This window comes from Artemia sp. Qi Xiang Cuo, chromosome 21, assembly GCF_049724085.1.
Source record: "Artemia sp. Qi Xiang Cuo chromosome 21, ASM4972408v1, whole genome shotgun sequence".
Lineage (NCBI taxonomy): Eukaryota > Metazoa > Arthropoda > Branchiopoda > Anostraca > Artemiidae > Artemia > Artemia sp. Qi Xiang Cuo.
The window spans coordinates 2739730-2757750 of record NC_142814.1 but is presented as its reverse complement, the minus strand read 5'-3'; the positions used below and the strand labels follow the sequence as shown (position 1 = coordinate 2757750).

The 18021-nt window shown below is 34.5% G+C and overlaps 1 protein-coding gene across 2 annotated transcripts in view; it reads left to right on the top strand.

Moving 5' to 3' along the window:
• Positions 1-17315, top strand: part of Tgi (Tondu-domain-containing Growth Inhibitor) — a 149986-nt gene extending 132671 nt beyond the window's left edge. For both annotated transcript variants that reach the window (XM_089107279.1, XM_089107278.1), the window contains exons 4-5: positions 12532-12678; positions 14589-17315. In XM_089107279.1, coding sequence (XP_088963405.1) covers positions 12532-12678; positions 14589-14764 — 323 coding nt within the window. In that variant the 3' untranslated portion in view covers positions 14765-17315. The remainder of the gene's footprint in view (positions 1-12531; positions 12679-14588) is intronic.
• The last annotated feature ends 706 nt before the right edge of the window (positions 17316-18021 follow it).

Genomic DNA, 18021 nt, shown 5'->3' with positions numbered 1-18021 from the left:
AAAATTACAACAAAAAATTATGGTAGGGGGGGGGGGGGCGCACAGAACGCATTAAAGGCTATTAAATACCTAACGAAAACACCAAATAAATATTTAATTAAAATATAGCTACAATGTAGTTTTTTACCGAGTCGAAGCTAATTGTCTGGTATGAAGACCGTGAAAACCAGCTATTGACTCATCTTCGCGATCCAAATTCTTGAGTGTGTACCACATAGTACGATAGTACCTCTTTAAAGTACAAAGGACATCAAAATGCAGTGAATTTTGTCCCTAGACCCATCTGAGGGTCCAGGGTCCATTTACCTGAAAACTACGATCTTTTAAGATGTTTTTGGGCTTTATCACATTCTAATCAGTGTTGTCAAACTGAGTCGCGAAACTAAATAAACACAACCAATTGGTTGAATTTGACAAAGCTTTAATTCCGTAAATTTCTAGCATTAACAATCTATTGATTTTCAAAGACAACTATACATCTAAAGGAAAACTACGGCTTCTTGAGCTGTCATATATATTTAGCTTAATTTCCGCTGATTTTTCGCCCATGCTTCTTTATTTTCAAATTTCTCACTTTATTTTTAGATATTCAGTCGTCTAAACCCTCAGTAATTTAGTCGTCTAAATAAAAAAGGAGGGGAAAATCGCTAAATTTAGCTATAATTATTCCACCGTGGCAGCACTGTTCTGGAGATACAGGAGATTGGGGAAAAAGTCGCTATATTTCAGCAATAAATCGTCCACTGTGGCTACCCTGGTCCTTTGCTTAAAGCTCAAAAAGTAGGAGTTATAGGTTAAATATTTTCTAGATATAGGATTATTTAAAGCCAAAAGAAAGAAAAAAATGTTTTTGTTTGATCATAAAAGGTCAAAACTAAGACAAAGTCCTGATTCTCTCTTTTTAAACCAGTCATCTTAAGCCAAAAAGGAAAAATGTCGCTGCATTTTAGCAATAAATCGTCCACTGTGGCAACTCTGGTCATTTTTTTAAAGCTTTAAAAAATTGGCATTTCAGATTATATAATTTTTTTAGTAACGCAATCATTTAAAGCCAAAAAAAATATATATTTGATTTTCATGAGAAAATGTCAAGAATAAAACTGATTCTAAGCCCTGATTCTCTCTTTTTTCAAACCAGCCTTCTAAACCCAAAAAGGAAAATGGAAACATGTCACTTCATTTTATCAATAAATCGGCCACCCTGGCTAATCTGGTCCTTAAAATAAGAGTTTTAGGCTAAATATTTTTTAGAAAAGGGATCATTTTAGCAATAAATCGTCCACCGCGGCAACTCTGGTCCTTTGTTTAAAGCTTTAAACAGTAGGAGTTCTAGATTATATCATTTTTTTTATTTTTTTTTAGTAACGCAATCATTTAAAGCTAAAAATAAATTTAGGATTTTATGAGAAAAGGTTAAGAATAAAACTGATACTAAGTCCTGATTCTCTTTTTTTCAACCAGCCCCCTAAAGCCAAAAAGGAAAATGGAAAAATATCACTACATTTTAGCCATAAATCCGTCCACCTTGGCAACTCTGGTCCTTTGTTTAAAGCTTCAAAAAGTAGGAGTTCCAGATTATATCGATTTGTTTAGTAACGCAATCACTTAAAGCTAAAAAAAACTTCGGATTTTATGAGAAAAAGTCACGAATAAAACTGATACTAAGTCCTGATTCTCTTTTTTTAAACCAGCCTTCTAAAGCCCAAAAGGAAAATGGAAAAATATCACTACATTTTAGCCATAAATCGTCCACCGTGGCAAATCTGGTCCTTTGTTTAAAGCTTTAAACCGTAGGAGTTCTAGATTATATCATTTTGTTTAGTAATGCAATCATTTAAAGCTAAAAAAAAAATTCGAATTTTATGAGAAATAGTCAAGAATAAAACTGATACTAAGTCCTGTTTCTCTCTTTTTTTTAAACCAGCCTTCTAAAGCCACAAAGGAAAATGGAAAAATATCACTATATTTTAGCCATAAATCCTCCATCATGGCAACTCTGGTCCTTTGTTTAAAGCTTTAAAAAATAGGCGTTTCAGATTATATAATTTTTTTTATTTTTTTAGTAACACAATCATTTAAAGCCAAAACAAAAAAAAATGTTTAAATTTTATGACAAAAGGTCAAGAATGTAAGTCCTGATTCTCTTTTTTTTAAACCAGCCTTCTAAAGCCAAAAAGGAAAATGGAAAAATATCACTACATTTTAGCCATAAATCCGTCCACCTTGGCAACTCTGGTCCTTTGTTTAAAGCTTCAAAAAGTAGGAGTTCCAGATTATATCGATTTGTTTAGTAACGCAATCACTTAAAGCTAAAAAAAACTTCGGATTTTATGAGAAAAAGTCACGAATAAAACTGATACTAAGTCCTGATTCTCTTTTTTTAAACCAGCCTTCTAAAGCCCAAAAGGAAAATGGAAAAATATCACTACATTTTAGCCATAAATCGTCCACCTTGGCAAATCTGGTCCTTTGTTTAAAGCTTTAAACCGTAGGAGTTCTAGATTATATCATTTTGTTTAGTAATGCAATCATTTAAAGCTAAAAAAAAAATTCGAATTTTATGAGAAATAGTCAAGAATAAAACTGATACTAAGTCCTGTTTCTCTCTTTTTTTTAAACCAGCCTTCTAAAGCCACAAAGGAAAATGGAAAAATATCACTATATTTTAGCCATAAATCCTCCATCATGGCAACTCTGGTCCTTTGTTTAAAGCTTTAAAAAATAGGCGTTTCAGATTATATAATTTTTTTTATTTTTTTAGTAACACAATCATTTAAAGCCAAAACAAAAAAAAATGTTTAAATTTTATGACAAAAGGTCAAGAATGTAAGTCCTGATTCTCTTTTTTTTAAACCAGCCTTCTAAAGCCAAAAAGGAAAATGGAAAAATATCACTACATTTTATCCATAAATCGTCCGCCGTGGCAACTCTGGTCCTTTGTTTAAAGCTTCAAAAAGTAGGAGTTCCAGATTATATCGATTTTCTTGAGAAACGCAGTCATTTAAAGCCAAAAAGGAGAAAAAAAAATGTTTTGTGTTCTATCAGTAAAGGTCATCGTATCCAACTCCTTTAAAATCGTGTATACAATTGCGAGATTTTATCTCCAGTATTTGTCGGCTAAAGTTGAAACAATTTTAAACCGCTCTCTTGGGATTCTCGGTAATTTGCAATTGGAATAATTTGTCCGTTTTACTATGCCGAAAGAGATGTCGAACTCTGACAAATTGCAAATTTGGGAACTAAGGTTGTGAAAATTAAATTTCGTTACCTCGTCTGTGATCTACATAACTTTGTCGCTTTTTTTACCGATGACAGTTTCTGTAAATTTATCTTTCAACAGGCAAAGTAATTTGCTTAAAAGTGAAATAATTCGGAAAACATGAAAGGGAAACACAAATTTTAGTAAACTAACTGTAACAGAAAAAAAGAAGATGTCATTTTGGATAAGTTGAAACAGCCCCTTTTGAAGCTTCGGACTCATGCACTTCCGCGGGACTTTGTTTTGCAGGGTCACAGTGCATGGGGGGGGGGGGTGTAAAATAAACAGGTGACATGTCACAATAAAACGTACATCAAATCCGTTGACCGTTTAAGAAGTACTAAAGCGGCCTTCAAATGCGTGGGTAGTTAGGTCTGCTTGTCTAGACACGTGTGTCCACACATGAGTATACAGGCCACAGAATATATATCCAGCTCCAGAATTTAAAACTCCGTGTTTAAAATTTCAAATTTTTGCCAATCAGGAAGCCACCTTGCACTTTATTTATCATCTGCGCTTAAGAGTGGCGTACATATATGGGTATGGCTGAACTTTTATGCCTGATCGAGTAAATACCACCCCTAGTGATTTTTATTAGTGATGTTTTTTAAATTTTAAGAATGCCGCAAAAATCACTTGTTCTTTTTGTCTCTGTGTAGAATACTTCCTATTTCTAAGAAAAAAAGACCTTAAGAGCCTTTTAAAGACGTAGATAATCAAAAATAGCAGGGGTAGATCTACTTGTGTATTATGAAATATACACATTATATTTTTTTTATGAAATATAATAAATAAGATGAAGACATAATACTTTAGAAACAGGTTTGGGCTATATATTTGCATATTAGGGAGGTGAGGGGTAAAGCATAACGTATATTAAATACGTAACCTTACCTAGGTAACTCCCCCCCCCTAAACCCCAAAAACAACAGTTTAAATATTGTAAACGCGATAAGAAATTACGCTTTGCAATTCACTCTCTCTTGCAAATACCCGTTTGAAGGGTTTCCATTTGTATTCCCTTTTGTAGTCTATAGCGCTGTGTATATATATATATATATATATATATATATATATATATATATATATATATATATATATATATATATATATATAGTATAGCGGGTCTGCATGCAAAATGTCTTAGATACGATTATGCTGCATATGATGAAATAAGAATTGTTTTCGAACTTCAAACTGTCCAAATACTTTACCTCCATCCCCCCTAATGTGCAAATATATAGCCCAAATTATATATTTCCCATTTATTCTGTTACTTGTCTTGGTCTTTCTCACGCTAAGCTGAAATAGACTAATGAAGAAATCGGTTTGTTCTCGAGTTTTACATAGTGTAAACTAGAGTTTGGCGTATAATACACAAGAATAGTAGCAGCTTTACTACCTCTTAAAAAAGCAGCCAATTTTTAAATTCAGTGATTTTTTGCTCATAATGGTTTTGTTTTTGACCTGGTGGCAACACTGGGCCAGACGTATTTGTCTAGGCACGGAAATCTTGCTAGACTTACGTTTGGACGCTACATTAACGTTAAATATTTTTAAAATCCAGTGTTTATTCCTCCTTAAAACTTAATTCCCAGGCTTTGGGCTAGGAATTGTTTGAAATTTACAACTGTTCGTTCGATTTATAAAATTTTCCCTATAAATTTATGTTTTTTTCAGCCTATCAGCCCCCCTCCCTCGAAAGAAATATTGTATGACTCGTAAAAAATAACAAAAATTTAATGTTTTAAAAGGTTTTTGTACCCCCCCCCCCCCGTCCCACCTCCGACAGAAATACATAACACTGTCTCGCAGCTTATGTACCTGCCTGCCTTGCCACAGTGAAAGACGGAGTAATTTACCAACTTTCACCAAGCGTGATGTGACTATCTCCTGTACCCTATTCAAAGGCACAGACGAAGGACTGTCTTGGGGGGGGGGGTAAAATAATAAAAAAAATAATTTGAATAAGAAATGCCCAGAAACACAGGGATATTTAAGATTTTGAGAGGAGTCCAGGCTTGGAGCCCCTTAGTCCTTGTCCGTCTATCTCCCCTGCTTTTTAGAAGTGTCACAACTATAGAGTTACCACCTGACTAGAATAATATATAGAAGAGGCATTGCAATACACTAGCAGGCTAACAGACACAGCTAAACCAAAAAAGCTTATGAAACTATGATCCCATACGACATGGCTGCAGAGAGTTAAATCTTAGGCGAATAGTACCTTAACGAATCGCCCTATCTCGTCCTGACTTTTCTTCTAGTTCCTATGGCCAAACTATATAGAATTTATTGGGCGTTTTTGCCACAAATTTTTGAGCTTGGATAGGGATTCGAATAAACATCAGAAAACCAAAAGCTGACACTTACTTTCCCGGGAATCTTAGAAAACTTATTTAAATTTTCCCCCTTTGTGCTGGAGACAAAGATATTCAGATTTATTGAAACCTATATAATTAGAAAGTGGGAATTTTGTGTTTTTTTCATTAAACGCGGCGGTTTTTTTTTGCTTTTTAGTTCAGAAAAGGACAGTCCCTAAAAGTGTTGTAGCATGCCTGCTGGGAAAATTCTATTAGGGTAAAAATGGAGATTATTGCTGAAGCACAACATAATAGGCGGTGTTGGAGAGGAAAAATTGACTAGGGAAAAGTGAACTGCCTGGGGGTTACGGAGGGCAGTGTTGACAAACGCAATGGAATTTTTAGAGTTTCCAGACTGTATCTTCTTCACATGGGTCAGTAGTTATAGGACCCCTCTTGAAACATTGAGCCTACATCAGATGGTACGTAATACAAAGTGTGCCAGGCATGACACGTAGGGGTCTGATGTGGCAGGATTGTGCGACACGTGGAGGGACAATTGATGGTTCGAGATGACCACAAGGTGGTAGGGAATGTGTAATCCCTCGATTGGCTATGTACTCTATTATATAGTATATAATATATACCAATTGCTTAGTTTCATGCTTCATCTTTTGGTTATTTTCCCTCTTTAAATTTTATTCTGTCCATTCTTTTTTCTTATTTTCTTTCCAAGACTCACGCTGAAGGTTTGACGCCAAGCTGACACTCTTGTACCTTGTCTTTAATCATAGGACAAATAGAAGAACAAACATAGTGCAAAATTTTAACGAATGTATTTTCCTAGTTGGGCTGGGTGCATAGGCGTAAAGCCCCATTCGCAATGAGATTTTGCTTATGCCGAGATTTAGCGCTCATTAAACCAGGCACGTACGCAGGAATTTGTTTCGGGGGGGGGGGGCAAATCCTTCCCATTATTCTGTGAGAAAAATCAGAAAATTATGGGAAAATGAAAAAAATCGTGAGATTTCGGGGGGCCCGGAGGCCCCCCCCTGCGTACATCCCTGCATTAAACCAATCAGATTTTTCATAGAATTTTCTGATTGGTTGAAAAAGTCTTGAAAAAACACTGATTGGCTCAAAACAGCGCTAACTTAATTTCATTATCAGTATAATTCATTGTGAATGGGGCTTTACCTATTTATTTTATTGTTCTTTATTTTTGGTCCGTATTTAATCAAAAGGAATTTTACTTAATTTTGTTTCACTTATGATATTTTTCGGGTTTTTTTTTCTTTTCCTACGAACGCAAATTCGACTAAGCGCGTAACGTATGCTATCCCATTTCTAATAAAATATTATCTGTATTAGTGCTCTCACACTACGCCGCAGAACCTTTAACGATATAGCAATGCTAAAGACTACGTTACGTTATGTAATCTTACGGAGCAAATCTCGTCTGTAACTTAAGCAGTGCACCGTAGACTCGAGCTGTACATAGAATTTCATTTTGCGTAAGCGTATGCTATGGCAATATCAATATAGTATCAACAGAGGGGAATTATTGACGAGCAAAATTTGAAACTAAAAAGTTCCGGGAAAGCCATTCACGCTCCATCAGAGCAAGAATATCCATTTCCATTCCACATTTTTAATTTTTGAATAGTTTGCCCATGATGAATGTGATGATTTTAGACGAGGATTGAGACGGCTTTATGGATTTTTACGTTAGATCAGTTTCAAAGGAAAGTGTGAAAGATTATGCTTAATGTAAATTAATAACTTAGCAAAGAAAATTACGTACATAGTGTGAAAGCCGCTTAATGCATGGCTAAAAACTGTGTATGTAAACTAGAACCTGTTTTAGGTCTGATAAGAGGTAGCATAAAATCTTCCTCAGACAGAGCTGCCATCTAGCTGGAGTTCGGGCTCTATTCTTTTTGTGAAGAAGTGACTGAAAAAGCCTTGATAATAATGTTTAAACAAAGGCTGGGCGCTATCAGAAGAAAAAGGGGGTATGGCCCGCCAACCCCCATTTAGTTTTCATAGAGTTCACAAATGTTTTGTATTTTGACCAATTCACCCCCCCCCTTCCATTAAAATCCAAATCCTCCATACTCGCGTGAAATATTGGCCCTATTCAGTGGAAGCGTTACCCGGTTTTACCCCCCCCCCTCCCCTGAGGTTTTGTCTGACTCGTATAATAGCAATAGAAATATACATAAACAAATTTTGTCGCATTTTGTAAACTTTTTGTTAACCCCCTCCCCCCGAACTAAAATCCTGGATCTGGTCTTGCTTGGCCCCCTAAATTTTATAAAACACAAATATTCCAAGAATCAGCACCAAAGCGAATTGAATCAAAATATATTGTGACCGTACTGGCTCAGCCGCTTCACGCCATCCTTTTCCAAGCAGGTTGTTACTTAGAAGAATTTATGCTATAGTTCACAATAACAAACAATCTCCTTTAAATTATGTCTCGTATTTGATCTAAGATAGCTCTTTTTATTCACGGCGCTTAAAAATATGATTTCCGACTCGACCACCGAAAAAAAGTAAGAGCTAGAAATTGTAAGAAATATAAATTCAATATTTCAATATTGTGATTCGGGCCACACAAACTTTGACCAAGGTTGACATCATAGAAATGCAATATGGAAGTCTGCCTGATTTGCGCTTATGATCTTGAAATATTGCGACAGTCAAACCTAAAATAAAATTACAGAATTTAATTATATATATATATATATATATATATATATATATATATATATATATATATATATATATATATATATATATATATATATAATATATATATATATATATATATATATATATATATATATATATATATATATATATATATATATATATATATATATATATATATATATATATATATATATATATATATATATACTGTGTGTGTATGTGTGAACCCTCAGTGGGGGTTATATCCCATTTCTTCTTCGTTTGTACTGCTATAAAAAGGTTTTCTTTTTTATCAGATTAATTTTAGAAAAATTTCCACAAAATACTGATTTTCGCTTATGATCTTGAAATATTACGACAGTCAAAAAGCTAAAATAAAATTACAGAATTTAATAATATATATATATATATATATATATATATATATATATATATAATATATATATATATATATATATATATATATATATATATATATATATGACTTTTTATATATGACTTTAAAATATATGACTTTAAATCATAGGCCGCGCTGGCGCGCGGCCTATGAAAGTCATTTTAAAGCTAACAGTAATTTATTCCATAAATGTCCGTTGTTTGCCTCCCAGCAGCGCAAATTTACGAAAATATACGGGGGGGGGGGGTAGGATTTACAGGTTTGTTTTAATAAGGATACATAACGTGAGGGGGGGATTTGTTTTTTTAATAAAAATACCAAGCATGCCCTTTTCCAAAATCTAGGTGGCCATTGCCCTCTGAACGTCCCCCTAATGGTGCCCATGATGTCTTTAGTGGATGACTGTTATAATAGCAACTAAAAATTGGAGTTTGGCTGAAAAATGTGCTGAAAATTCAACAGCTTTTGCCTGTTCTGAATATATTATTCTTGTTACGATAGGAACTGCTTTTTGAAATGATTTTCAGAGACATTTTTAAGCAATTAACAAGGGTCTTTTAAGCAATTTTAAGCATGCAACACATTTTTTCGTGGTAACTCCGATCTTGTTGAAAGTCAAATATTTAAAATGATCAGAAACTTCAAAGTCTTTCGCTCTTTTTTTTCAGATTCTATTTCCAGTTCAATTTCAGGTTTCCAGATTCCGGATTAAATTTGTTTGTACAATTGAAAAATCAGAATGGGAACAACTGGGGCCAACAATTTAGTAGAGAGAATATCTCAATAAGAATTTGGAAACAATTAAGGCCCTTCATACCTTATTTTAGAGTTATGGCCTTCTGAGCTCACGGCATAAAATATAATTTACAATATGCTTTTCACTACGAACGTACCCGCAAATATCACTCGCTTTACGTCGAGTGGTGCACGAACTTTCTGCTCTTACAACTCGACTTACGGCCTTGCTTCGCTCCGCAACTCGAGCTTATGGCCTTTGCCTTACGTAATACCTTGTTTTCCATGATAATTCAGAGATTTTAATAGTCTACGCCATTCTGGGGGCTCCACAATTATTTTAGAAAATATTCACGTTTCCAGCTTTAGTAGTTTTGCTGTTTGTTCGTGTATGCACAGAAAGACACACGGAGACGTTGTTTTACTTAACTATTCCGCGGACCATCTGTTATTTCCTTCATTAAATGCCTAGTACCACCATCTTTCATTTAACATTGAACTCAACGAATTTTTAGAATTTGAATTGAATAGGTCCGGAAGTGAAAAATGTGCTATACGTAGTTTTGCCTTGAACAGCTATCCTTTTTTCCTGTAATTAATTTAAAAAACTTTCAGTAAAGTGCAAATTAATTTGCTCTTTACTGAAAAAATATAAATGTTTTTACTTTTATAACTTCAATAAATCAAATAATATTAACATTTTGATTACTAAATATCAGTATATGTATATCAAAGTATAATCACCTACGGTAGGTGATTATACTTTGATGTATATTAAACTGACAATACACACTCATTTGTATTTTTCAGTAAAAACGAAATTTTGTTCTGGCCTTGGGAAGACATAGGGGTTTTGCGCCCAACTTAAGTTAATTTCTGCTCGTTTTGAGTTTGACTCGGTTATTTATTGCAGTTTCTATTCGTTTTGGGGTTCATTTATTTATCGATGCTGATTTGTCGTAGTTTCATGTTTGGTAGATTATTTGATTTTATTTTTGTTCATTATTTGTTTAATAGAGTTCTTTACTTTTCTTTGAAAAATATATTTTGTGGAAAAAGTTTTTTAAATTAATTTCTGTTCGTTTTATATTGATATAGTCTTTTCAGGGAAAAAGAAAATAATACTTCTTTTCGTTTTTAAGACTTTATAGTTTGACCTACTATTTGTATGCTGGAGAAAAAATTTCAGCAATTTTTAACAACATACACCCTTTTAAAAATCTGGACACAAATAGTACTGTTTAATTTAGTTTCATACCTCCTCTAGTTAACCTGAAATGGGAAACTTGATACCATATGCAAATAAATCTTTTTACTTTCTTTGATAGCTTGGATACACTTACGCTATTTTGATTTGGTTAAATTTTAAGAGCAGAAATGGAAGGGTTGGCGTGGGAGGGTGGGTGTGGGAGGGTGGAGTGGAAGGGGGATTGCCCTCAAATCACTTTCGATTATTTTTAATATTTTTAATAATTTTTTTATTTAAAAAAAATTATTTTAATAATTTTTTAATTAAAAATATTTTTAATATTTTAAATATGGGGGTCAAAAATGTTTTTGTTTTTATGTTCTTGGTTCATCAAAGATGCGCACATTAGCATGCCATTCAAAACCTATTCTTCCAAATATGACTGGCCACAACAAGCACTTATTCTTACGCTTTTTCTCTATAATCATGTATTACATCGAAGATCTGCTTCGATGTAATCGAAGCTTGATCACATTGATCACAGCTTGATCACATTCGTTTCACAACGTCAAATTGAGTTGTTCGGGGATCGATTGTGCTCCACATTTTATCTGGAAAAACTATAGAAGACGTGGGAAAAATTGCTCGGCAAAACATTGAAGTGGCAGAAAGTAGCAGATGGTTCAAGCTGTGAAAGTTGACAAAAAGCCGCAAAAGTGGCAAAAAATTTCACTTTGGCTTAAGTAACTCAAAAGCAGCTCGGTTACTCCAATATCTACAGGAAATAGAAAAACGCAAAATTGAGTTTTTAGGTTTTAACACTGTTACAGAATTATGGACTGTTTTTGACTATTTTAGGATGGAATACTAAGACACTTTCTGTGGAGCTTTTGACTGAATGGACTTTAAATTCCGTCGACTTTGAATAAAGAATCAGTATCTTAAGAACGGCAAAACAGTTTCGATGTGATCTATTTCGCCAACTATATGAGCAAGCAAGCATTGCCTTCTCTTAAAACGGAGAAAAATGTTTTTTTCTAAAAATGCCTTTTAGAAAAAAGTTTATCTCATGAACGAAATATAAGCATAAGTATTTTGGGCTGGTCGAATGAGCTTATTTAATCGGATGTGGTGGGGTATAAATATTAGGGTTTTGGAAATTTAGGTTTGCCAATGGCGGGGAAGGGGCAGGTGGAAGTTACCCCTGCATCTTTTCTTTCCGCCTAGATTTTCAAAGATATCTTTCCTGGTATTGGCATTGAAAAAAAAATGAAAGAAACTATCTCCCTAGATTGGGGGGAGGGTGCATTTTTTATAGCTTCACTAAAAAAATAAAGAAAAAATCACTCCTCCATATTTTTGTGAATGGCTCCCCCCCCCAAAAAAAAATGCAGCAAATCTCGTAGCAAAATTTCGTGGCTTAATTTAATCGCATGTCGCTTTAACTTGTATTTGTAGTGCAAAGACCGCTTTCCAGATAAACTCTTATATATTTTATAGAAAGTAGAGTAAAAATCCAGGATTTTTTTTTTGGGGGGGGGGGAATAGTGATAATCAAGGTTTTTATGTTAAAAAATTCTGTTTATATGCTTTTTGCTACTTTTGTACGAGTTGAACAAAGAATTTGTGGAGTATTGAAACCAGATAACCCTGTGCCCCCTAGAAACGGCACTGAAACCGTTGGAGTCAACGGTTGTCAAGGAGTCAAGGCACTGAAACTTTTAGGTAGCAGCTCAAACATCAAATGGAAAATTCTGAAAAGTGTCATTCATCTAGCTCGAATACTTGTCTTAAAAAAAAACTGTCCAGGAGGGGATTCTTCACCCCTTCGTGAAAACGCACCTATGTGACCCTAGTATATGGGCAGAAAGTACAATCTAGGGAAACTTACTCGGCTAATATATCCTGAACTTTGTTTTCTTACTTTTAGATACAAGTGATCCTGTTATCGATGAACACTTTAGAAGATCATTAGGAGAAAGATATGCACACCTCTTTACTTCAGGGGATAGTGGCAGACGAAGTGCCACACCGACTGAACAACCCCCTCGTAGTGTTAGTGTGACTGGATTGACTGGTAAGTGCCCTGTGTATTGCCGGTGGGCAACGTGGTTATGGGAACTCAGTGTGTTTGCTACCCAACGAACTCTACAAGATATGAAAAAAATGGAAATGTGACAGAAATCACACAATATATACAATTGACATAGAATACAAATAGAATCTATTGACATAACCTACTTAGTTGAAGGATTTAGCCAGGGTTGCCACCTGGGGAGGAAAAACTCTAGTTTTTATTGATTTTTTGTTGATTTAGTATTTTTATTCAATAATCTACTGATTTATGTGCTGATTTAGTGATTTTTTTTTGTTTAGGAATTATAGAAAATCTCTAGAGATAGTGATAAATCACTAGGGTTGGCAACCCGGGGTGTAACCCGACTGGTTTCCCACTTTCAGACATTTTCCCACAACCATATTGCTCTTGTTAAACGAAATGGAAATGGGTGCCAAGCACTGTGGCGTGGCGGTGACATGCAGCGCATGACGAAACGAGTGGCTCCAATATTTAAAACAGATAGCGGAGAGTGAATAACCCCTTGCTATAGCCTTTACATATTAAACTTGCAAAAAAATATCACGTAACATCTTTTGTGTTTCCAGTGATATTGTGTTATTGTGATAGAGAAAGTGATATTGTGTTCTAAAACGCAATTGTCATTGATTGGTCTTTCACACTACACCGTAGAACCTTTCACACTAACGTAACTTAAGGTTTTACGTTAGGTTCGTAGGTCCGTTAGGTTTTTAACTGTTGACAGTGCTAAGTAGATGTGACCTCCACGTAATTTTACACTATGCAAGCTTATGTTACGTTACGAAAAAGTTAATATGGTAGTAACAACGGGAATTTCTGTATGAGTAGTTAATAAATTAAAAAACAAATTCAATCTCCCTTTCCTACAGACTTTCACGCTTGATCTGACCTTGAATCACCACCTCAATTTCGGATTTCAAAATTTTGAGTAATTGTTGAATTTAATTTTTGAATTTTGATTTGAAAAAGCTATTTTTTCTAACTGAGAATACTTATGATGGAGTGGCGGATCCAGAAGTGGGGCGAGGGGGGCGCGAGCCCCCCCCCCCCTCCCTAACATAGTCTAAAGTAGTGTAATTTACTTAATTAACGCAAATTTGCGTTAATTAAACTTACTCCTAACGCAAGTTTATCGGATCAATCTATTTTGCGCCCTCCCCCCCCCCTAAAAAATCCTGGATCCGCCCCTGTTATGATGAATGAAATGATTTTAAACGGTGGTTATGTGACTTTTATGCAGTGGTTGTTCTGGCCTCTCTTGCGATCGGGGCAAATCTTGATTAGCCCCCCCCTCCTTTGCCCCAAAATTTCAGGTCAAATTTCCTCTTGGTATAAGTGTTCTTTTTTTATTCCTATGAATAAAAGAGAATAAATAAATATAACTAATGATTTAATTTAGATTTTTTATAATAAGTTCTAACAATGAGACTATTTTAATAGGTCATTATAATTATTCTTGCCGTACTCCTTACTTATCAGACCTGAGAAAAACGTGGTAAGCCTTCAGATAAACGGGGACCTGAAAAAGGGGACCTTATGTGTCTGCTATTGAGATAAGAAAGAATTAAAACAAATTGATGCGATTCTAGGCAATCAAGATATAACCTCGGATGCTAATTCGTGAAAATATGGGGGGGGAGTCTTTTTATTAAGATGCAGCTAAAATGGTGTTTTCAAAATCTAGGGGGGGGGGGGGTGTAATTTGATCTTATTTGGTAAACGTCACACCAAAAAAAGGTATTTCTTCGAAATCTAGGTGGGAGGCAATTACGCCCTCTATTTCTGCCCATTGATTCGACTGTTCAATAACCATTGACTTGAAATAGTATAAATTATTTTGGTGAATTACTTCTTATTTTTGCTATCTATTTATTAATATAATTTTACAGTTGATGATCATTTTGCCAAAGCTCTTGGAGAAGACTGGATCAAATTGCAAAATCGCGGAAAAAATGGCATCGAAAGTCCTAAACCTCTCACACCTCAACCTGGTAAAACCAGCAGCCAATCAGGATCTAATCCTGGTTCTCCTATGCCACAAAGGCAAGGGCTTGTGTTGACGTGACATCTACGAGAAAATTTAAGTGCAATATAGATGGCGTTGTGTCTTAATGTAGTTCTTATAATACCAGCGTTTCGATTCAAATACGTTCATATTTGATTAGTGTAATATTGGCGTGAATTTACGTGAGTAGAGGAAACATAAAGGAAAATTACATAGTGAAAAAGGAAAACTGACGTGGACGTGCTTTCTGTCCAATAAAAAGTTTAGTCAAGTGAGAACAGAGAAATGCAAGGCTGCGTTGTGAAAGGAATCCAATTTGGCGTTAGCAGCCTGATTTCCCATAACCTGATATAAAAAAAATGCTCATATGTATAAATACCCGCTGTACTTCTTTTTTGGATTAGAGTTGACAAATCCATTTTTTTTTCGACTGGTGAAATTTTGTTCAACTTAAGCAAAAGCTTCCAGTTAGACGGGCGTACAATTGAATTTGTATGTCCTAAAAAAGCTCATGTGACGAGTATGTCTTCTGTTTCAGATAAAGGTTAAAAAAAATCGTTTTCCCCACCGGTACACTGTCGTTTACAATAAACAAAGGCTACCCGTTTAAAGGGCTGAACGTGTCACCCGAAAAAAAGCTATGCGTATTCGGTACGGATGAAACTTTAAAAATTAATTTTGTCGGTTGGCAAAATTTCGTTTGCAAGAAAACTAAAGCTGCTTGTTCAACTCGAACATACAATTGAATATCTTGGCAGATAAAAGGTATTCTTATGTGAACGAATATTCAGTTTGCTTCGGATTAGGATTAAAGTATAAAAAAAAAATTTCTGCCTGGTCGAATTTTTGTTTATAAGCTTCATATATGACGGGTGCATAAAACAACAATAAAACGAAAATTTCTCATGTATCTTGAAGTGATTATATTTAAATATTTTTATATATTTAAATATTTTTATTTAAACATTTATTTTACTTGTATATTTGGTATATATATAAAAGGTAAAGGATAGGGCACTAGACTCCTAAATTCCAAACCGGCGGTGCTGATTTCTGTCTCAAGGCCCTTCAGACAAGAAGTGCAATTTGGAGATGGGAGTAAAGTGGCCCCGAAGAGGCGCGAATGACTAACTTTGGCTTGAAAGTCATCCAAGCGCGTTAGCCAATTCTGCCAAGAGGGCATTGGTATATATGCTACCCAGAAGGGAATTTCCAACAAATTTTAGTTTCACCTAATTTTTGCTTTTCTGTGAAATTTTGTAAAAATTTCTGCTTAGAAATCTTGTAAGCATCCCCTACCCAAAAAGATATGTTGAGCGCATTAACTTTCGGTCCTATAATTTTCAGAAATGTTTGCTTTTTTACCTAATGAGGCTTCATAACATTTTTTATTTGTTTTTGTGTCCTGTACCTTTTTTATTGATCATTAAAAAAGAATAATACGAAATGAGAATATTTTTTTGTGATAAGTACAATGAAAGGATTATTTCTTTTCGAGAAACGTTCCAGGATGTTTTAGAAAATTTCGCTACCTGGAAATACCATAGTGACCTCGCTCTTTCTGAGATTTAGTTGGTGTTTTAATTAATACTAAAAGTACCAAGGACGGTGAAAATAGAATCTGATGTTTTTAATGGTTTTAGTTTGATATCCTTGATATTTGATACTAAACTTTGAAAAAGAAAATAACAAATAGAGTCATGAAAACACGGAATAAAGAAGAAAATGGACAACAAATTGAATCACCTTTCTTGGATAGCATCTTTCTTGGATAAGAATCACCTTTTTTGGTGATTTTTGTGTGTGTCACATTGTTTATTTTTTGTGTAAAATGGTTACTCTCCATATTTTAAGTCATTTTATTGTTAACCTAACAATAAACTTAAAAAGGGATGGAACAGGAAGAAACAGAATTGCAAATTGAATCACTTATATCTGATATTGGTGATTTTTTGATATTTCAGATTTTTTTTTTTTTTTTGTTTGGGGAGGGTTAAAATGGTTTTTCCTGATATTTCAAATTATTTTATTGATAACCTTAAATTAAGCTTAAAAAAGGGATAAAAACAGGAAGAAACATGAAAACAAGAAAAAAAAGAAACAGAATTGCAATTGAATCACTTATGTCAATATTGGTGATTTTCGTCCGTTTTAGAATTTAAAGTTGAAAATAGTTACTTCTTATGAGTTAATAAGCTATTTGGGTCTTACTCTTAAATTAAACTTAAAAAGTGTAAAGAGTAAAACTTAAAAGTGTAAGAGTTAAACTAAAAAGTGCAAAGAATAAAACTAAAAAGTGTAAGAGTTAAGCTTAAAAAGTGTGAAGTGTAAAAAAAAACAAGAAAGAGAGAAACATTAGTGCGAATTGAATCATCTTTCACGAAGATTTGCGCTTTGATATGTTTCAGAGATTTTGTTTACCCCATAAATATTTTATTCCGTATCGGTATTATTTATGAGTTTTCCTGTTTGATTTTTTGTTTTATTGCAAACCTTATCCTCATGTTTTGTATTTGTTAATTTATTTTATATCTAAGAACGTTCATACCTCGATTGTGCGTTTTAATCGTATTCTTGTATATGTTGTACAGTTATTACACAGTTTATTATGTTTTGTCTCTTAACTTTATTATATGCTTAGATTTAGTACAAGAAGTAACATACAAAAGCTTACTTTTGAAAGAGACAGAAATCGCCACATTTCCCAGAAAATATCTAATTGTACTATCAGATATTAGATCAGACTTGTCGTTAGACAAGCATAGAATCATAAGCCGTGAAAAGCAAGCAAGCTACAAACAGAAATTATAAAACGGGGAGGATTTTTCACGTGGGAATCTTCCGAGGGGAGGGGCAGAGGGAATAAGCGTAGTATCCCCCAATGGTTAAACCAGGCGCTCCGAAAAGCGGATGAAGATTTGCTAGATGTTTTCCAGATAAATTGTCTACGGATTGTTCTGAGTCAGGCGCGTACGCAGGAATTTGTTTCGGGAGGGGGGGGGGAATCCCCTATTTTGTGAGAAGTATCAGAAAATTGTGGGAAAATAAAAAACAATCGGGGGATTTCGGAGGGGATCGGGCTGGGAGGTCTCCCCCCTGCGTACGTGCCAGTTCTGGGTACACAACTGACCGTATTTCAAACAGTAGGCTGTACAAAAAATGTGGTTGAATCCAGCTTTCTAGGGTTATAATGAAAAAAAGGGCTGAGATGGCTCCAGGCACGTTGTGCAGATAAAGGATGACAGATTGCCGAAGATTGTCTTTTCGGCCAATCGTCTGGGGCTAAACGGAAAGCAGGTCGGCCTCGTCTGGTGTGG